Source organism: Humulus lupulus, chromosome X (assembly GCF_963169125.1).
Source record: "Humulus lupulus chromosome X, drHumLupu1.1, whole genome shotgun sequence".
NCBI lineage: Eukaryota > Viridiplantae > Streptophyta > Magnoliopsida > Rosales > Cannabaceae > Humulus > Humulus lupulus.
The window spans coordinates 198,844,460-198,865,570 of NC_084802.1; the positions used below are offsets into that span (position 1 = coordinate 198,844,460).

The window sequence follows — 21,111 nt, forward strand, 5'->3', positions numbered from 1 at the left end:
TTCTTCATCCCAGGCCACCAATATAGCGTCCGTAGATCCTGATACATCTTCGTTGTACCTGGATGGAGTGAGTATGGCGTAGTATGGGACTCATCCAATATCTCACGTCTAATCCCCATATCAGTCGAAACACAGATTCAACCCTTATATCGTAATAATTCAATCTCTGAAATAGAATAGTCCTTAGTTACTCCAGCTAAGACCTTTCCTCTAACTTCCTGCAATTGTGCATCCACCAACTGACCATCTTTAATCCGCTCTAGCAATTTCGACTATAAAGTAATATTGGCCAACCGTCCCACAACCAACTCTATCCTCGCTCTAGACATCTCTTATGCCAATTCTCTTGATATCTATGCCGAGCTAAAATACTGTCTCAGGCCCCTCCGGCTCAATTCATCCGCTACCACATTGGCTTTCCCTGGGTGGTAAAGGATATCACAATCATAGTTCTTCACCAGCTCCAGCCAATGCCTCTGTCTCATGTTCAGATCTTTCTGGGTGAAGAAATACTTCAGACTCTTGTGATCGATGTATATCTCGCACTTCTCTCCATACAGATAATGTTGCCATACCTTCAGTGTGAATACCACTGCCGCTAATTTCAAATCATGGGTAGGGTACCGCATCTCATATTCCTTCAGCTGTCATGATGCATAATCGATAACCTTCTCATTATGCATCAACACGCATCCCAAACCCAACCTCGATGCGTCACAATATACCACAAAATTCCTCCATCCGAACAGAGAATCAATACAGGTGTCATAATCAATCGTCACTACAACTCCTGGAAGCTATTCTCACGCTTATCTAACCAGACGAAGTTCAGATTCTTCCGTGTCAATTCTATCATTGGTGCAGCAACCTTCGAGAACCCTTCTACAAACTGTCTGTACTAACCCGCTAATCCGAGGATGCTCCTAACCTTGGAGGCGTTCCTTGGCCTCAGCCAATCTGTCACTGCCTCCACCATAGATGGATCAACCTTAATCCCATCCTCACCAACAATATGTCCAAGGAACATCACTTCAGGTAGCAGAAACTGTAATGCCCCAAATGTCCTAATATGGTTTAGGACCTTGATTAGGAGGCCGGGAGGGCCATAATTTATTTATTAAATTATTAAATGATTATATGCTTGTTTATGGGAATTATATTATGGTATGATGATAAATGCATGCATATGGATCCATTTTTAATTATAAGGGCATTTTGGTCATTTGGCACGTTGAGGGCGTAATTGTGTATTTTCATGCATGTGTGTGAATTATGAATAATACCACATTATATGTGGATTTGTTCGAGCCATTCGGCATGAGACGGTCTTTGAATGTAAGTTATCAGTCTAGTCATAACGGGGTTAGGTTTGGGGCTCGGGGTGAGTCTCGGGGTGATTTGATGATTAGAGCATTACTGGGAATTAAAGGGTAAAGGGATGGGATTTATTAGTATTTGAGAATATTGGAAATGACGGGAATTGGAGGGCGTTAGTTATGATTAACAAGATAAGCGGGAAATGACGGTTTTGCCCTTGGGGGTTATTAAGAGATTAATTAAGCATGGGGGTATTTTGGTCATTTGACCTAAAAAATATATATAACTTTAAGAAGTTGTTGAAGCTGAAGAAAAACAGAGTGTTTCCTTTCTTCTCTTTCCCCAATTATCTCCCTCTTCCTTTGGATTTTTGAAGCTCGAGGTGAGGATTCAAGCTCGGGAACTGAGGCTTAAGGGTTTAGGCTTGTGTTCAGCCATTGAAGATGATTGAATTCAAGTTTAAGGTAAGGTTTTAGTTCAATTTCCTGGTTCCTTGCTCTATTTTTGGTGTTAGTTTTGAGGTTGGAGTTTTGATCATAGGAATGGGAATTTGATGAGGTTTTGATTAGTTTAAGGCTTAGGTTTTGTTGGTTATATGATGGACAAGTTGTGGTAGTAGTTGGGAACTTTGTTTTGTGGAGTTGGAAGTGTTTTAGTGAGGTTTTTAATTGAGTTCGAAGAGGGAAAACAGGGGTTTTTGGCTGGGTTTTGGGTGGGGTTGCGACTCTGTTCTAGAGCGCTGCGACCCAAGCTTGATGAAGAAGCAAGGGGTGCTGGAAGGCCATTGGGCCGTGGCATGGGGAAGGTAGGGCCGTAGCACATGTGGGTGGCTGGAGTGCAGGCACCTCTGTTTGGGGAGGCGGGCCGCGACATGGGGGAAGGCTGGTCGCGACCCTTAGTGGCATTTTGGCCAAAATTGAGTTTTGGCTTGGGGAATTAAACCTTAGGCCTCGGGATCGTTCCCACTACCCGGTTTAGTAGGATTCGATGTCCCGGAGGCTAGGTCTTGGTCCAGGATCCTTTTATTGATTGATTTTATTGATGGAATCCCACATTTGGTTATGAACAGGTGACCATCAAGGAACTAAAAGGTTGATCGTTCTCAAGGGTCGTTCAATTATTATTTCTCGCTCGAACCAGAGGTAAGAAAACTGCACCCAGTATGTGATGCACGAGAAACATATGATTAGGGCATGCCATGAATGTTGAATATGAGAATGATTAGAGCTTGAGACTCTGTGTTTGTGCATGATCCTAATTATGCTAGCAATTATTGGGTAAGCATGCTGAATGCCCTGCATTTGGATATTTGACATATGATATGTACCTGGTAGCATTGCTTACCTGTGCGTGGCACTGAATTACTAGTCAGAATCGGCAACGATGTCAGAATTGACTCTGAAGCTGTGACTTACTAATCAAGTTCGACAGCAGTACTAAGCATTGGTCGTATGTTATTGACCTATGAGTCAGGAGTGGCATAAGAGTCATGAACGCAGAGCCAAGAAGATTAGATCTAATCGACATCTACATTGAATGACTCATCATGAGCATTAATGCCGGACCGACCTCAAGTTCGATGAAAACTAAAAGCGTTTGTCTAGTTCTATGACTAGTCACTCAGAGCCAGGGTCAGAAGGCCCAGGTGACCGTATCGTCACATGGCTAAGGGTATGAAACCCACACTAGTTACTTCATGGTCACTCATTTTATTCATGTTAGTGACTTAAGAGTCACTCATCTAAGGTTGCAGATCCCATGTTAGTGACTTGCTTACCAGTCACTCATCTAAGGGTACAGATCACATGTTAGTGACTTGCTTATCAATCACTCATCTTAGGGTGCAGATCCCATGTTAGTGACTTACTCCTCAGTCACTCATTTGATTAGGGCTATAAGCCCCAGCATAGTTATCGGAACCTCAAGTGTTAATCACTCATCTGTTTAGGATTGACTTGATAGTCATCCATTCAGGAGGGCAGGGCCCACAACCATCATTATTTGAACTTATTTGAATGTGTGATTAAGGCTATTATTGCTAGGCATGCACATTATGATTTGATGACATGTTATTACTATTCATGAGCATATTGAGTTTTCTTGCTGGGCTTCGGCTCATGGGTGCTATGTGGTGCAGGTAAAGGCAAAAGAAAGCTAGACCATCCTTGAGTTGGAGAGCTTAGGTGACGATGTGTACATATGCGGCTGTTCGACCGCCACGGCTGAGGGTTGAAAGAGGAACTAGGGTTAAACCCTATTTTTCCGCTTAGGTCGGCTGGTTGTAAATATTTTGTTGTAATTAACCTTTAAATTATATTTTTGGGATCACAATGTATACAGTAAACGTTTTAGTGAAACGTTATATCTTAACCAAAAATTTTAACCCTAAATCGCTAATCGTACTTAGTTACACAATTATGGCCAAATGACTCGATTAACGAGTTTAGCACTGTTTAAAATGCACACCGTAATGGTCCCTGGAGTTTAGGGCATTACAACTTGGTATCAGAGCGAGCCAAGGTTAAGGGTTCCTGAAGACAAGTTCGGCATGTACACTCATCATCAAAGATAGCTTCACTCAGGGAATGGTAACTTATTCTGTAGTTATGTGCTTAACTGCTTAAATAGAATGTAAATGCTTTACCTGCACATTGTATTAGGAAGCATGAGATTTTGTTAGAGCCAATCTCTTGACTATATGATTACATGCTCCATGAATATATATAATTGTGATATTTTCATCCTGGAGTTGGAGGCATGGTAGGTATGTTGGAAAAGCATGGATTATGATTGATGTATGAATGATATGGGCAAGTTTCTAGCACTACAGTGGTTTGTGAATGTAGTGTGGTAAGATTTATCCCGTGGGGAAATCTCTTATTATGCTCATCGTGTTTAATGGTTCAAGTTATTGAATGCAGATTCAACTAGCAAGTATGTATCCAAGGCAGATAATGAGGCCTGATGGTGGTTATACTAAGGCTGGGAGTTTCAGCCAGGGGTTGAGTTCTTTATCTACCCCTCAAAATTTCTAGCAGATGCTTATAGATGTGTAATTAAGATTGCAGAGGCAGAAGGAAGAGATCAGGTGTTTGAAGCAACAACAGAACCTGTCGGGGAGCACCTCTTCCTTTGCTATGCCAGGAGTGGCACCAGTTTTGGCCCAACATATGGTTAGAATAGATGGGAATTTCTCCGTGGAAGATTTCAGGAGTATTACCCTCCAGTCTACGAGGGAGGCCTTGATCCATTCAGAGTTGAACAATGGATGGGCATGATCAGTTCTATTCTTGACAGCATGGGGCTGGTAAGTCACGATAGGGTGATCTGTGCAACATATGTATTGCAGGATGATGCCCAGACGTGGTAGGAAGTAGTATCCCAGACGCGAGATACAGCTGCGATGGATTGGAAAGAATTTAGGCAGCTATTCAATGAATGGTATACTGTGATGCAGCCCAGACTGCTAAGATGAATGAGTTTATGAACCTGGTTCAAGGCAATGCAACAGTAACCAAGTATATTAAGAGATTTGATGGGTTGTCCGAGTTTGCGTTTGACATGGTACCCACAGATGCAGCTTGAAAGAAAAAGTTTATTTAGGGATTGAATCCCGGAATAGCTCAGGGCATTAGAGTTGCCCCAGTGCATGAAATCTCTACCTACACTCAAGTGGTAGGGAAGGCTCTTGCTGTTGAGAGCGTAGGAAATCAGATTGGGCAGGAGAGTGCTGGAGAGCATGGAGCTCAAGCAGTGATGCCTCCATTTATTGGACCAAGCAAGAAGGAGGAGTGGAGGACCCGTCCAGTATGTGCTCGGTGCACAAGGCGTCATCTGGGAGAATGCCGAGCAAAGACATGTTTCTTATGTGACATGGTTGGGCATTTCAAGAAGGATTGCCCAAGGCTAAGAAAGGATGAGAAAAAGGGGATGGATAGCTCGACTCCAGCTCGACTGTTCATTTCGATGCAGTCAGAGACTGAGACTGAGACTAGCTCGAGTCTTCGGTATATCCTCGTCCTTGATTCTCAATTGGTGATAACCAGATTGAAGATCAATCTTCAAGAACACCGTCTTTCCCTGTAGCTTCTCAAACAAGTCATCGATCCTTGGTAAGGGGCACTTATTCTTGATGGTTAACTTGTTCAACTCCTTGTAATCTATATACATCCTCAGAGTCCCATCCTTCTTCTTCACAAATAAAACTTGAGCACCCCATGGCGAGCAGCTAGGCTTGATAAACCCCAAGTCAAGAAGTTCTTGCAATTGTATCTTCAATTCTTTTAGCTCTCCTGTAACCATTCTATATGGTGCTCTAGACACGGGCTCAGTCCCCGACGCTCATTCAATGACGAACTGAATCTCCCTATGCGGCGGCAGCCCTGGTAAATCCTCAGCATATCTCACGAACTAATATGGTCTCTCCCTGCCCTGCTGGCAAAACTCTGGTAGTATCCACTACACTAGCTAGGAAACCTATACAGCCTCCCTGTAATAGGTCTCTAGCTCTCAATGCTGATATCATGGGTAAATGAACCCGGACCATATGTCCAGATAGTACAAGCCTAGTCTTCCCTGATGTTGATGTGTCCCCAAGAAATCCAAAGGTTGGCCTCCTTAACTAACCTACAGAATGGGGTACGCACGGAACGTACACTGTTCCTAAGAAATAATACTTCCACTACTTTGACAGATCCTATCCCCAAGATCCCCTTAGTAGCCCATGTGGATCAATCCGTGCTAACGTACAAAGGGCATTTGTAAGGCTCGAACATGCCTAAGTCGGCCCAATGGGACCAGATTAACAACATCTAATTATGTTACATTCTTTGTATTATGGCTCCGTTAGCGAGCAAATTGTAATTACATCCTTATTGGGCCTAGATCAGTCCGACCCAAGCTACTTGACTGCCTATAAATAGGGTCAGATATGCACTGTAACAAGGATCCCAGAATTTCTCTTGTAAGCAAAACGTTGGTGAACTTGCAGAAAACCCCCATTGTCAAAACTCTCTAAAGCCTAATACTAGTGATTCATGGACTAAAGCTCATTAACGCCCGAAGCACATAAAAATTGTGATTGTTCATCTCTTATCCTTTCTTTCCAGCTCTTATTTAATAATATATTTATAGTTTTTAAAAAAAACTTGGTAAACATTTTGGTGCTTTCATTGAGAGTTAAGGAAAGCATGAATCAACCTTGATCATCTGCGGAAATGGTGAACACAAGGTATATCGTGTTTAACCCTGCTCATTAGCAACAACAAGACAATGGAGAACCATTGCCCAATCAACCATTTCCTCAAGACCAACCAGAGGACATGCCTTATCAGGGGCCCCTGTCCGATGACTTCCAGAACTTCTGGGAAGGGGTGAGTACGAGGAAGACGAAGGGGAGTATGAAGATCACGAGGTCGAGAACCCTGCTGATTCTGATGAGAAGGATGTGGATCCTGAACAGGAGGATCCAAAGGTCATCCATCTAAGACAACAGGTCCTGGATCAAGAAGCCAGGATGGCTGAACAACAGGAGGCCACCCGCCAAATGCAAGAGTCCCTCCTAGCTCTTCAGGCTTTTATTGTTGCCCAAGGATTAGCAGCCAATCCTTTAGTCATTCCTCCCACAGGAAAGCAGCCACCTGTCCCACCTATAAGGATTGGCGTGCTCAACAATGCTGCCCTTACTCCTTCTCAGGGACAATACCCGTATCCCAAAGCTGGTCCATCAAATCCTACTCAAGACAATGGGAAAGCCAAGATGGCCGATCCTGTCAAAAATATCAAACCCCCAAAAAGGAGCTCATCCCGCTCCAAAAACTAGGGCTGACTCAAGGAAATTCCCTAGGAAAGAACGGATGAATCATGTCCCAGAACGGAATCATCCGAATTATTAGCAGGGGAAGCGCCCGTAGGGTACAAAGCCCTGGAATGTCCCTGGACAGGACGAGAATGGAAGGCGCTTTTATCCCAGTGCATCCGTGAACAAGGACCACGGAGGGTGCACGCAGAGAAGAGATAAAACAGTCCGTTCGGGAGATGACACATCCCGAGTGTACTTGCGAGACGGACTCAACGCCTGGAAGGAGCGGGCCCGAAAAGAGAAGATCCACCTCGAGGAGGTGACTTGAGGAATAATCTAAATGACAAGAAGAACGAAAGAGCCCCCCTAGACGATGGAATGGCCAGGCAGTTCATGGAACAGTTGGCCACTCTCAAAAATATCATGGACCGCTTGGTCTGGAAACAAGAAGGCGGAGGTTCTAATTTCGAAGATGAGGAAAATGAGCCATGCGCCAAGCACATTCTGGACGTCGTGTTACCTAAAGGGTTCAAGATGCTGGACATATCTGCCTATATTGGGAACACTGATCCCAAAGATCATTTGTCCCACTACAATCGCCTAATGACTGTAGCGCACATCTGTGACAACGGAAAATGCCTGTATTTCTCAATCACTCTGGCTGGACCAGCAGAAGAGTGGTAGAAAAGACTCAAGACGAGATCGATCCATTCTAGGTCCGGATTGCAGTCAGCTTTCCATAAACAATTTGTGGTCGCCATAAAGGTGGACATGGAAGTCAGTGCGCTGGCTAGCATCAAACAAAATCCCACTGAGACCCTTAGGGCTTACATCCAACGCTTCACGGAAGAAGCCTCAAATACTAAGGTGGATGATGGATTGCTCCTACTAGCTCTCCATTCTGGAATCAGAGCTGGATCCCCTCTCTGGGATGACGTGCAACGCAGCAAGGCGACCACTCTTGAAGAATTTATAAGGAGAGCACAAGGTTTCATCAACTGGGATAAGGCTCGAATCCAAGTCTTTGGGTGGCAGCCAACACCCCAGCAACAGCACAAACCTTTCCCAGATATGGAGTGTAGTATCAAGAAAATCTCTATCTGGCACCTCCAGCGTTGTCCAAATTTGCTAGAACCCTTGGGATACCATTCTTGACCCCAACTGTCTATGGGCCCACTTCATCGAGATATGCTCTGGCTCCATCTGCCCCATTTTCTGGGTACGGAGTGGCACCAACCAAGTATAGTGCCGCTCCCAGTGGTGCCCAACCGCCCCAAGACGAAGCAGCTGAGGCGAGCATAAACCCCTCTTGGGGAAAGAAGATCGGGCAAACGTCAAAACCAATCTAAGCCCACGTAGAAAGGGAAAGAGGGGGTACGAGCCCCAATACACAGAGTACACAAACTTGGTGGACACTTGGGAAAACATCTACCCTGCAACGGGCAATGTAGTCAATTACTAGATACCAAGCCCCACGTTTAATGGGGAAATAATTCGAGGGACACCAATAATGTAACGCCCTGGATGGCCAAGACTGTTACACTATGTGTTTGTAAAGTGCCAGACTTGCTAATCAAGTCATTTAAATAAAACCGTGTCATTGAAACTATAAAGGAACTAGGGTTAAAAACGTTTTGATCTCAAAAGCCACATTTTCGTTAAAAAGTATCATCTGTTACATGGGATCCCAAAAATATTAAGTTTAAAGATCGTTTACAAAAGACCCAAGGTTTATGTACAACAACCGGCCATACTAAGGCAAAACAAGCAGTTAGGAGATCCCTGTCCTGGTCCACTCCTCGACTATGGCGGTCGAACCGCTGGCTATGTACATTTCACCTCGGAGCTCTCCACCTCAGGCTTGGTCCAGCTTGCCCTTGCCTTTACCTGCACCACGTAGCACCCGTGAGCCAAGGCCCAGCAAGAAAACACAACAACAAAAGAGCATAAGCATTAAGCAGTCAAGTCAATATCTCACATTGCATCACATAGCCTCAGTCAAATAACCATTCAATATAGTCAAGTATTCCTCATACTAGGCATATCAATTCATAACATACATAGTTTATAACGATAACCAGGGCTAGCGCTCACAGGCTACTCCCTCTGTTATCCCAGTGTTCATGGCTCCCAGTGGCCAAATCGCGCTCTACGCGCTATTAGTATGTATGACACCCTTAGGCCGCTTTAACATTTCCCATGGCGTGATACCAACATTGACACGATACAACTCACGGGAGCACTTAGTCCCATCACAATCATATACCCGAGTGCAGTTTTCTTACCTTTAGCTTTCAGATGAATTAGCTACGGGCGACACTCCTTGAGCGCGAACCGATCCTCGAGTCCTAGCTAGACACCTAGTCACAACCATGAGGAAAGACACCATTAACAACCTTAAATGAGTTTCCAAGCCAAGTTCTAGTACTCGGAACATTGAACTTCACCAAATATAGTAAAAGACTCAACCCCGAGCACCCTAGGTTAAATTTCCAAGCCTAAAATCTTAAAATCCCAAAATCCCTTAAGCGCCGCGGCATAGGCCACCCATGCCGCGGCATAGGCCACCCATGCCGCGGCATAGGCCACCCATGCCGCGGCATGGCTCTCAATCAGAACCTACTAAGGCCCAAAAACAGGTAAGGGTTGCGGCATTGCTTGGGCCATGCCGCTGCCCGCCCTCCTTCCTCAGCGAGCAACAACTTCGAAGGGCCACGGCTCACCAAGATCCATGTCGCGGCCCGACCCTTCAAACCCAGAAAAAACCACCATTTTCAATCCCTAAACCTCATCTTAAGCCACCCCAAAGCCCCTAACTCAAAACCAATTGATAATAACAACATTAGAATTATTTAAGCAACACTATCCAACCACAAATCCAGCCCAAGACTCACCAAAACCCCAATTCCAACTTCTGAAATTTCAAACCCACAGAACTCAAAACCAGTCATGGAAACTCTCAAATTCAACCATCAAACTTTAAATTAAACCTTACCTCAGCTGTAGAATCGATTCTCCAAGAGTCCCCTGACCTATCTTCAAAGTTTCAAGCCTCAATTTCCACCTTGAATGTCAAAACCATAACCATTTAAAACTCAGCCATTTCTTTAAGTTCCTAACCCCAAAAACAAAAATTCAAAACTTACCTTAGCACTACCTCAGACCTTGATCAGTTCCTGGGCTAATCCTCCAGACTATTTCCCCAAATTCTAGCTTAATTCCACCAATTCCCTCTCAAGTTCAGTAGTTCTTCCTTTGCTAAGAGAGAAGAGAGAGAGAAAGAGAGTTAGGGTCGGTTTACACTTTTCTATCTAGTATCTTCTAAGTCTTCCAAGTATATCCTTGGTTTATTAGATTAATCCCAAAGATCGGGGTGCCGGAAACGTCCCCGAGACCAAAACGGTAAAATTCCCCAATAATCTCGCCTAGACATCCTAACCTCAAATATATCTCCAGTTATTCATTTTCATCACTCGATAGTCTAAATCACTACCTAATACCTAAAATACCCCTGACTTGTCCAAAGTCAATTATAATACCCCGTTGTGACTTTTCCTGCTATCTAGCCCTAGGATCGCCTCGAGTCGCCGGCTGCAGAATTATCCACATCATAATGTGGTTCTCGCATATATCTCAAACATTTATACCACATCATCATATAATATCATTAGTTATCATAAACATGCAATTAATCATATATTTACACATTTAAATCAATAGCATTCATTCTAATCCCAGTTATGCCCTCCCGGCACACTAATCAAGGCCCTTAAGCCTTATTAGCGAATTTGGGTCGTTACAAAAAAAAGGTGTGCCTACCATAAGGACGTGGGCCACATGGCCGACGAGTGTCATCAACTAAAGGAGGAGATCAAGAAATTGATCAAACTGGGACATCTCCACCAATGGGTCAGGATGCCAACGGGAGTTTCGGGACTGCCCACAGCTCTCGGACAACCTTTGGCCCCGGGCACACAGGTGTTGTACCAAACTCCTCAGGGAGGGGACGCTCCTAGATCGGACGCACAGGCCCCTCAGGGGGGCTCAATAGTGCAATCACCTGGAGGCCCTATGGTTCCTGGGCCCGGAATGTCATATCCTTCCAGAATCACGCCTCCTTGAGTAGATGGCCATGTAGCCACCATATCAGGAGGCCTGCACCTAGGAGGACCATCTCAAAATGATAAAAAAAAAATACCTTAGCGAGCTCGATCACAACCATGAGGTGTGTGCATTGGTCCAAACTCTAGCCTAGCATCCAAACTGATGAACCTGCCCATAACGTTCACGGAGGAAGACAGTCGGAACGTTTACTTTCCACATCATGACCCCTTGGTCATTGATGCTCAAATGAACAACAAACGAGTATCCCGAGTGTTGGTGGACGATGGGAGCTCTGTCAATGTCCTATTCAAGCCAATCTTAATGGCAATCGGGCTAACGGAGGCGGACTTAGCCTACTGCCCTACGCAGATTTACGGCTTCAATGGGGATTCTTTGCTCTCGATGGGCAATATTCAACTCCCTGTGACGCGAGGAAATGAGGTTCAGGGCTTGTTCAAGTACTGCACCTTCGTGGTGGTTGATTGCCCCACTATGTACAACGTGATCTTTGGGCGCCCCGCTCTAGTTGACTTCGGCGCCATAACCTTCAATCGCTATCTATGCATGAAGTTCCCGTATGATAATGATTGAGTGCGAACTGTACAGGGAGATCAAAAGAGCACCCGAAAATGTTATCACGTCTCCGCCCGACCAATCTTCTTGGTCCGTGAAGAGCCTCTTGAGGATGGAAACGTTTATCCAATCCCACCACCACATCCAACACGGAGGGTGGTCAGGGAGGACGATGAATTAGATACATGAATAGAGGCGGATAAGGAATTAGAGCCCATGGAGGAAGTTGAGGAGGTGTGCATCAGTGACATCGACCTAACCAAAGTGATTCGGGTAGGGAGGAACTTGAACTCGGAAGTCAGGGCTGCCATAATTGTCCGACTAAAAGAAAACTAGGACGTTCTGGCCAGTTCCCACTCGAATATGACCCGGATTGACCGCAATGTCATATGTCATGCCATGAACATTTACAAGAATGCAACTCCCATCCGGGAGAAGCGAAGGCCTCTAGGCGCGAAAAGGGCAGAGACCCTCAAGCTAGAAATTGAGAAGTTACCCTCGATCAACTTCACTCAGGAGGCCTTATATCCTGTTTGGCTGGCCAATCCAGTGTTGGTGCCAAATCCAAATGGAACATGGAGGACTTGCATCGACTTCACAGACCTCAACAAGGCATGCCCAAAGGATTGCTTCCCTCTGCCCAGAATTGACTAGATGGTGGATGCTACATCCGGGTATGAGTTGTTAAGCTTCACGGATGCTTCTCCAGCTACAACCAGAGCTTGATGCATGTAGCAGACCAAGAACACACCAGCTTCCAGACGAACAAGGGTGTGTACTGCTAAATTTTCATGCCCTTCAGGCTCAACAATGCTGGAGCCACCTATCAAAGACTGGTCAACAGAATGTTCCAGAACCAACTAGGGAAGAACATGGAGGTCTATATAGACGACATGTTGGTCAAGTCTAAGACATCGGCCCAACACGCGGACGACCTGACAGAGACATTTTCCATTAGCTAGAAGTATGGGATGATGCTAAATCCCAAGAAGTGCACTTTTGGTGTGTCATCTGGGAAGTTTTTGGGCTTCAAAGTAAGTTCAAGAAGGATAGAAGCCAACCCAGACAAGATCAGAGCCCTAATCGACATATTGTCACCACAAAAACATAAAGATGTTCAAATCGTGACGGGAAGGATAACAGCTTTGAGCCGCTTTGTGTCATAGTCCACAGACAAGTGCATTCCATTCTTCAACATACTTTGTGGAAACTAGAGGTTCGAGTGGACAGCCGAATGTGAAGAGGCCTTCCAAAAGTTGAAGGAACATCTGGCCCAAGCGACAATCTTGTCGAAACCAATGGATGGGGAACCATTATACCTATATTTGGCAGTGTCAGAGCCATCAGCGCCGCATTAGTGCGAGAAGAGGGAAATGTCCAATTCCTGATCTATTACGTAAGCAAAAGGTTGATGGGCATGGAGTCTAGATACCCTTTGATCGAGAAATTTACATTTTGCTTACTGAACGCTTCCAGGAAGTTAAGACCTTACTTTCAGGCCCATGCCATCAGGGAACTGACGAACCCTCCCCTACGGCAAGTATTACAAAAACCCGAGTCATCGGGAAGACTTTTGAAGTGGGCCATGGAGTTGAGCCAGTTCGATATCGTTTATGTCCCCAGGATCTCCATCAAGGGAAAGGCCCTGGCGACTTCATCCTAGAATTCATTGGGATAATCGAGGACGAAGAACCCATCGACTACGTACTGTCCTTTTGGAAGATCTTTGTAGATGGTGCGTCCAACGAAAATGGAGTCGAAGTCGGGATCATCTTAATATCCCCTCAGGGTCACCAAGTGCAAAGCGCTTTATGCATCCAGTTTGAAACGTCAAACAACGAGGTTGAGCATGAGGCCATGTTAGCCGAATTACACTTATCCTGAGAGGTATGGGCAGAGAACATTGAAGTCCACGATGACTCCCAGCTAGTGGTCAGGCAGATTTTGGGAGAATACCAAACGAAGGGGGAAAAGATGGCTGCCTACGTGGCGCGAACCCGGGAATTACTCAAATCTTTCAAAAGATACTACATCTGTCAGATCCCCAAGGAATAAAACGTGTTTGCAGACATGCTGGCAAAGTTGGCTACGAATGTTGAAGCAAAACTGTCCGGGGTAGTCTCGATCGACCATCTACCCGTGCCCAGTATTCAAACTCTCGCAATCGGCAACACCATTGATTACACTACATCGTGGATGGACCCTTTCATCCAGTATCTAACCATTGAGGAATTGCTCGCGGACAGGGCCACCGTCAGGAAACTTTAGTATCAGGCTCCTAGAATATGTCATGATGGATGGCAAACTCTATTGCAGGGGGTTGTCCATGTCCTATCTTCGATGTGTATCCGAGACTGAAATGAGCGCAATCATGCACGAAGTGCACAAAGGCTTTTGCGGAGATCACACAGCTGGACTCAGCTTGTCCAAGAAGATCCTCAGGCAAGAATATTTCTAGCCAACAATGAAGAAGGATTGTGTAGATTATGTACACAAGTGTGAACAATGCCAAAGGTACGCTAAGATCCCAAGAGCCCCTCCAACAGAGATAACCCTGATGACCAGTCCCTGGCCTTTTACAGTTTGGGGAATAGATTTGGTAGGATCCCTCCCGACCGGGAAGGGCGGAGTAAAATACGCCATCGTAGCTGTCGACTATTACACCAAGTGGGTCGAGGCGGAACCAATGAGTACCATAATCTCCAAAAGGGCTCTGGACTTTGTCATCAACAACATTGTGTGTCGGTATGGCCTCCCTCACAAAATTGTGTCCGTTAATGGGAAGCAATTTGATAGCGTCCACTTCACCGACTTCTGTGAAATACATGGCATTATCAAAAGCTTCTCTATAGTCGCAAGGTCTCAAGAAAATGGGCAAACTGAGGCCGTGAATAAGATTTTGAAGGGGACATTAAAGAAAAAGCTACAAGCCTGCAAGAGCAAGTGGCTGGAAGAGTTGCCTCGCATCCTATGGGCGTACAGGACCATAGAAAGAACATCTACCGGACATAATCCTTATTCAATGGTGTCCGGATGCGAAGAAGTCATCCCAGTAGAAAAGGTGGTCCCATCTCACAGACGAGATACGTATGATCCCGTCCAGAACCATGCCTTACTCCAAGAATCCCTAGATCTCATCGAAGAGATCCAGGAAGAATCACAAGTACAGCTGAAGATGTATTAGGGAATGATCGCAAGGCACTTCAACTCAAATCTTAAGAGCCAGAGGTTCGGAATCGATGATCTAGTCCTATGAAGAGTCTTCTCTGTATCTCAAGATTCGAGAGTGGGGGTTCTAGGACCAACTGGGAAGGACCCTATGAGATCCAAAATGAAGTATGTCCCATAACATATTGCTTAAAGCGGCTAGACATAACAGAGGTTCCAAGGGCCTAGAACGCAAAACACCTCCATCGGTATTATCAGCAGTCGGGAGGATTTAATTATGACCTTTCTAACATTTTTAAATTCAAGTAATGTACGCCCCAAGGCATTTCTTTTTTAATAAAAATGGTGTGGACAAAACACCATAATAAATGTTGTAAGAAAAGAAAAAGTTCACGTCCGTCTTTGTTACACCCAAATTTTGAGAATAGAAATTTTGATCTCGAAAGTCAGGCTCGTAAAGTGTAAGCTCGAAATAAGAAATTTCGTCATGTGATCAGCATTAATGAGAATTGAGTTTCACAGTCTCGCTCAGTATTAAAACGACGACGTCGGAATTAGTGAGCTCAAAACTACGTGGTCTCAAAGGTGTTTCAAGGTTACAAGTCAAGCTCGAAGCTACAATAAGACAAGGAGGTTCGAGCTTAGGCATTGTGAGCTCGGAGAGGACGATTTCGATAAAGTTACTTGTTAATACCGAGACAAACAGAGGCAACGAGCTCATGACGACTAGTCGATCTCGAAGGTATGTGATTCTTGTTCGAGGTCGATAATCTAGTGTAAATACGGTTACTGTTTGAAAATCCCTATATCCAGGGGATTTGTTCAATTAATAAATCCCGAATGTCAGGGGATATTATATATTTAAACGCATTTAATTCTATTTATTTGAAATTTGAATAATAACTTCCTGAAATGTGAGGGGAGATATTCTGTAAACCAGTCTATAAATAGACTGGAGAAATTCATTTGTAGACACACTGAAATTGGTACTGGGAATATTCTGCTGAATAGCTTTCTAAGAGCTTTGTGAGAATTCCACAGTTGAATAATATCGACTCGTGGACTAGGCAGATTTTAACTGCTAAACCATGTAAAAGATCGTGTGTTTTTTTATTTATTTTTCTGATTTTGTGTTTAGTGCTCTTCATTTCCAAGTTGACAAAAAAAGGTGTCAACATTTTGGTGCTTTCGTTGAGAGCCATTAAACAAGATGTTAGCCTGTTTAATCAAAAAACCTCTTGAATCATCAATGGCCACCGCAAACAACCCCAGCACTGGTGGGCGACCACTGCCTCAAATACCAAAGGAGCATACTCCTCGTACCGAAGACTATCCATGACAACCTGGAAAGCATCCCATGGCTGATCCAGGCCCTGAAGAAAGGAGTGATTCATCTGATTCACGGAGGCCACCTGCTCCCAGGCCTAATGAGGATCTGTACTACAATCCTGAAAGATGTGTTCCTATCATGGAACTTGAAAATCGCCAAATGTGCAAATAGTTGGCAAAGGCGACAAAGTGCAATGAGGAATTAGCCAGACAGGCTGTTAAAGCCCAGGCACCTCCTCGGAGACCTAGAGGACGTCCCCGTGGGAGCACGGCCGCCAGGAGGGAAGAACAAGCTACGCAGCAGGATCAGCCAAGGCCCCAGAGAAACACCCGGGCTGAGGCCACTGACAACCCAACTGCAGAGTTGTCAACATGGATGGATAATATGCTAGCTCCTCCAGTAGCTTGGAACCCGAATTCTGAAGCTGGAAGAAACAACCTGGATCCTGTCCAGGCAAGCTCTGGGCCATCTAGGCCCAATTATGGGAGACGGCCGCCGTCTCCCATAAGACATCCACCGTCACTAATAAGGCAGCCCTCACCAATCCGAGAGGTCCCACGACCTGCACCACAGAGACCGTCTCGAAGTGGCAGTCGGGATGGAAGCCGACAGGCCAGACCTGAACAAGGAAACAAGAGGGAGGCTATCCGAGAGCATAGAACTCCTCAACCTTCAGGAAGAAAAATTTCAAGATAGAAATGTGCTTGGTTAAGGAGACCAACAGGGGACCCACCTCATAATCATCGAGCCTCGAAACTAGAAAGGTCTACAAGCTTCGCAAGCAGGAGCTCGGATTACACTCAGTCCATGAGCATTTATAATATTGAACATAGACATACAGGGAATCGGGGGAATCATCCTGATCTGCTGGATCACCTGAATCCTAATAGAAACGAGATAATCCCCCGAACTCTGATCTACAAGACCATCTGAATGGTTGTAAGCAGTCGGCATATAACCCTATGCTGAGACAAGGAGTTGGAGTTTTTATTAATGATAACCAACTCCCTCAAGTTCAAGCTCGACCCCCAGCGGATCTGGTCTAGGAAAGGATTGATGAGTTGGAAAGGGCATTCAGACTCCTGCAAAATGAGCGGAGCTCGAGCCTTTTGGCCCACATATTTCTAACACCCCATTTCTGCAAGGATTCAAATAACTCATGTAGCATCATTTGATGGAAACTCAGAACTGTACAGTCATCTGAGCACCTTTAATACCATCATGCGACCCAACAATGTTGGCTTTGAGCTCAAATGTATGTTGTTTCTAGCTACTCTTACGGGACCAACAAAAAACTGGTTTAAAAAGTTTAGAAGACATTCAATCTCGTCCTGGGATCAATTAGCAAGAGAATTTAAAAATCAATTCAAGGCTATGGTTGGCGTCAGGCCCAAAGCCTCAGCCTTGACCAATGTCTGACAACAACAAGGGGGGTCACTAAAGAGTTACCTTACGAGGTTTAACATAGAAGTGGCTCGAGCCTGAAATGTCGATGATAGTGGCCACTTGATGGCTGTGAAAGCCAGTATTTTACCAGGGAGTCTCCTTTGGGAAGATTTACAAAGAAAATCCATTAAGTCACTAACCGAGTTTAATCGGAAGGCCTAGAGGTTTGTCAATGTAGAAGAGATGAGGTTAGCATTAAACCTGACCTCTCCGCCCATAACTACAATGACGAACGTTAACTCTAGCTCGACCTCAGCAGCCCCATCAACTTCGAAACCCTCCAGGGATAACCCTTCTAAAAGAAAGAAGAATGAAGGGAATAACCCCAAAGCTAATGGAGGGAAAAAGAATAAAAAAGATAAATATTTCTCTGTTTACACAGTTTAGACCGAGCTCAATGAGACTCGGAAAAATATATTTCTAGCCGATGAAAATCAGGTCCCGTTCAGATGACCTAACCCCATGCGGAATCAGAAGGTGAAAAGGGACACAAATAAATATTGTAGATTCCACAGAGACATCAGACACATAACCAATGAATGTCGACAACTGAAGGACGAGATCGATGGCTTGATCTCGAGAGGATATTTCAGATAGTATGTTGGAAACTGAAGTTCCAATCAAGCCTTAACAAGTCAGAGGGCAGCAGCTGCACAACCATCTTGGGGGGACCTCAACAAGCCTCAACATAATAACTCCCGAGTTCGGGAGGATGAGCGACCTCCTCCGATTTATGGAGAGGATGTAGTAATCATCTTGGGGGGACCACATATTGTAGGTTCGGTTAGGAACGCCCAAAAGAGATATGTTAACGAGCTCAAGACTAGAAATGGTTCTCCCTACGAACCCAAACTATGAGCTCCAAAGTAGTAGAGGGTTAAGACTCAGCCCATCACATTTACTGAAGAGGACGCGTCACACGTCCAATTTCCTCACAACGACCCCTAGTCATTACTCTCCAGATCGCGAATAAGAGGGTACGCCGAGTCCTGATTGATAACGGGAGCTCGGTGAATATCCTTTACAAGGCCACTCTAGAAAAGATGGGACTCACGCTTCAAGATTTGAAAACATGTGCAACAACGTTGTACGATTTTTCAGAAGAAGGGATTGCCTGTACAGGATCCATTGAAACTCCCCGTGACCTTGGGAGACTATCCAATCTTGGTAACCAAGATGATGGAGTTCGTGGTAGTGGATACACCCTCAGCCTACAATATGCTGCTCGGGAGACCCACCCTAATTGGGATGGGGGCAGTATCATCTGTCAGGCACCTGACCATCAATTTTCTGACTTCTAGTTGCATCGGAACATTGAAGGGAGACCAGCTCGAATGAAAGGAATGCTACAACATTTCCATGAGAGGAAAGAATCAAACAAGTGCGCAAACACTTGTAGTTATTCAGGAGACGGATGGATCCGTCTTTGAGATAGATGAGGAGATCAACCCCAGAGTAGAAGAAAGGGTTGATCTCGAACCTTTGGAAGAACTCGAGGAAGTGGCGCTCAAGGAAATGGATGCCACGAAGGTTGTAAAAGTGGGTAAGAATCTTTTTGAAAAGGCAAGATAACAATTAATTTGCTTCTTGAAAGAAAACTAGGACGTGTTCGTATGGTCACACTCAGACATGGTAGGAATCAGTCCAAATGTCATAAGCCATGCACTAAACATTGACAAGTGCTTCCCCCCGAAGCAGCAAAAACAAAGGCTCCTGGATGATGACAGAAAGAAGGCTCTCAAAGAAGAAGTCGATAGGTTAAAAGAAAATCGATTCATACGAGATGCCTTTTATCCGGATTGGATCACCAATCCATTGTTGTTCCCAAAGCCCAACGGCAAATGGCAAACCTGTATCGACTACTCAGACCTTAACAAGGTGTGCCCTAAAGACTGTTTCCCCTTACCTTGGATAGACCAGCTCGTAGATGCCACTGCAAGTCACGGCATCATGTCATTCTTGGATGCTTATTCTAGATATAACCAGATTTCCATCCACGTGCCAGACCAAGAACATACGAGCTTTGTAATCGATAAAGGGTTGTATTGCTACAACGTTATGCCTTTTGGGCTCAAAAACGCTGGAGCCACATACCAAAGGCTGGGAAATTGGATGTTTGCTGTACAGATAGGAAATAACATGGAAGTTTATGTGGACGATATGTTAGTCAAATCTAAACATAACAATAACCATGTGGATGATCTTGCAGAGTGTTTTACTATACTTTGGAAGTACAACATGAAACTTAACCCTCAAAAGTGCTCATTCGGAGTGTCTTCAGGAAAGTTCCTTGGATTTATAGTAAATGCGCGTGGAATAGAGGTTAATCCAGACAAGATTAAGGCATTAATAGATATGCCATCACCTCGAAAACATAAGGATGTCCAGAGCTTAATTGGACGATTGGCGGCCTTAAGTAGTTTTATCTCAAAATCTACAGACTGATGTCTTCCATTCTTAAATCTTTTAAGAGGAAGCGAAAAATTCGAGTGGTCCGAAGAGTGCGAGCTCGCATTTCAAAATCTTAAGAAATACCTTGTCAAACCACCAATCTTTTCCAAACCTATCGCAGGAGAAATTTTGTATCTATACCTCGCTACAGCCGAGCACGCCATTAGTGCATTGCTAGTACGGGAGGATAAGAATGTACAAAATCTTGTATTTTACGTCAGTAAAAGGTTATTGGGGGCAGAATCGAGATACCCATTAATGGAAAAACATTGGTTTTGAGCTTGATACACGCATCTCAGAAGCTCCGACCCTACTTCCAAACACATCCTATTCATGTGCTAACTGACCAGCCACTTCGACAAGTTTTTTCCAAGCCAGAAGCGTCCGGAAGATTGTTAAAGTGGGTTGTCGAACTCGGGCAGTTTGAGATCACATATCACCCAAGAACAACTATCAAAGGACAGGCTCTGGCAGATTTCATTATCGAATGTATCGGGATCTCAAATGACGAAGTTGTAACCCTAGCTTGCGAGCTGTGGAAACTTTATGTCAATGGATCCTCTAATGAAAACGAATCAGGGGCAGGAATCATATTAATTACCCTAGCAGGAAATTGATTCCACTCGGCTTTAAGGTTCGGCTTCATAGCATCAAACAACGAGGCTGAATACATGGCATTACTAGCAAGACTTCGAATAGTCAGAGAGCTTAAAGAAAAGGCAATACATTGCTATAGTGACTCACAACTAGTGGTTAACCAAGTCTTGGGAGAATGTCAAGCTCGTGGCATAAAATGGTCGTGTACTTAGAGATAGCAAAAACTACACTCAGGTAGTTTAAATTCTACGCTATAAAGCAAGTCCCCCGAGAACAAAATTCAAATGCAGACGCATTGGCTAGGCTCACCACAACTAACGAGGCC

At 44.6% G+C, this 21,111-nt stretch overlaps 1 protein-coding gene across 1 annotated transcript; it reads left to right on the plus strand.

The window, feature by feature from the left end:
• The first annotated feature begins 16,319 nt into the window (after window positions 1-16,319).
• Window positions 16,320-16,988, plus strand: LOC133806605 (uncharacterized). Its single transcript, XM_062244693.1, has 2 exons — window positions 16,320-16,421; window positions 16,464-16,988. Exons 1-2 carry the CDS (start codon window positions 16,320-16,322, stop codon window positions 16,986-16,988), a joined length of 627 nt encoding a protein of 208 aa, XP_062100677.1.
• The last annotated feature ends 4,123 nt before the right edge of the window (window positions 16,989-21,111 follow it).

Bases quoted from the DNA above. Each gene is read 5' to 3' on its own strand.
- LOC133806605 (XM_062244693.1), top strand. From the start codon at position 16,320: ATGGCTGATCCAGGCCCTGAAGAAAGGAGTGATTCATCTGATTCACGG. The intron at 16,422-16,463 runs GTTCCTATCATG...ATGTGCAAATAG, and splicing joins ACTACAATCCTGAAAGATGT to TTGGCAAAGGCGACAAAGTG.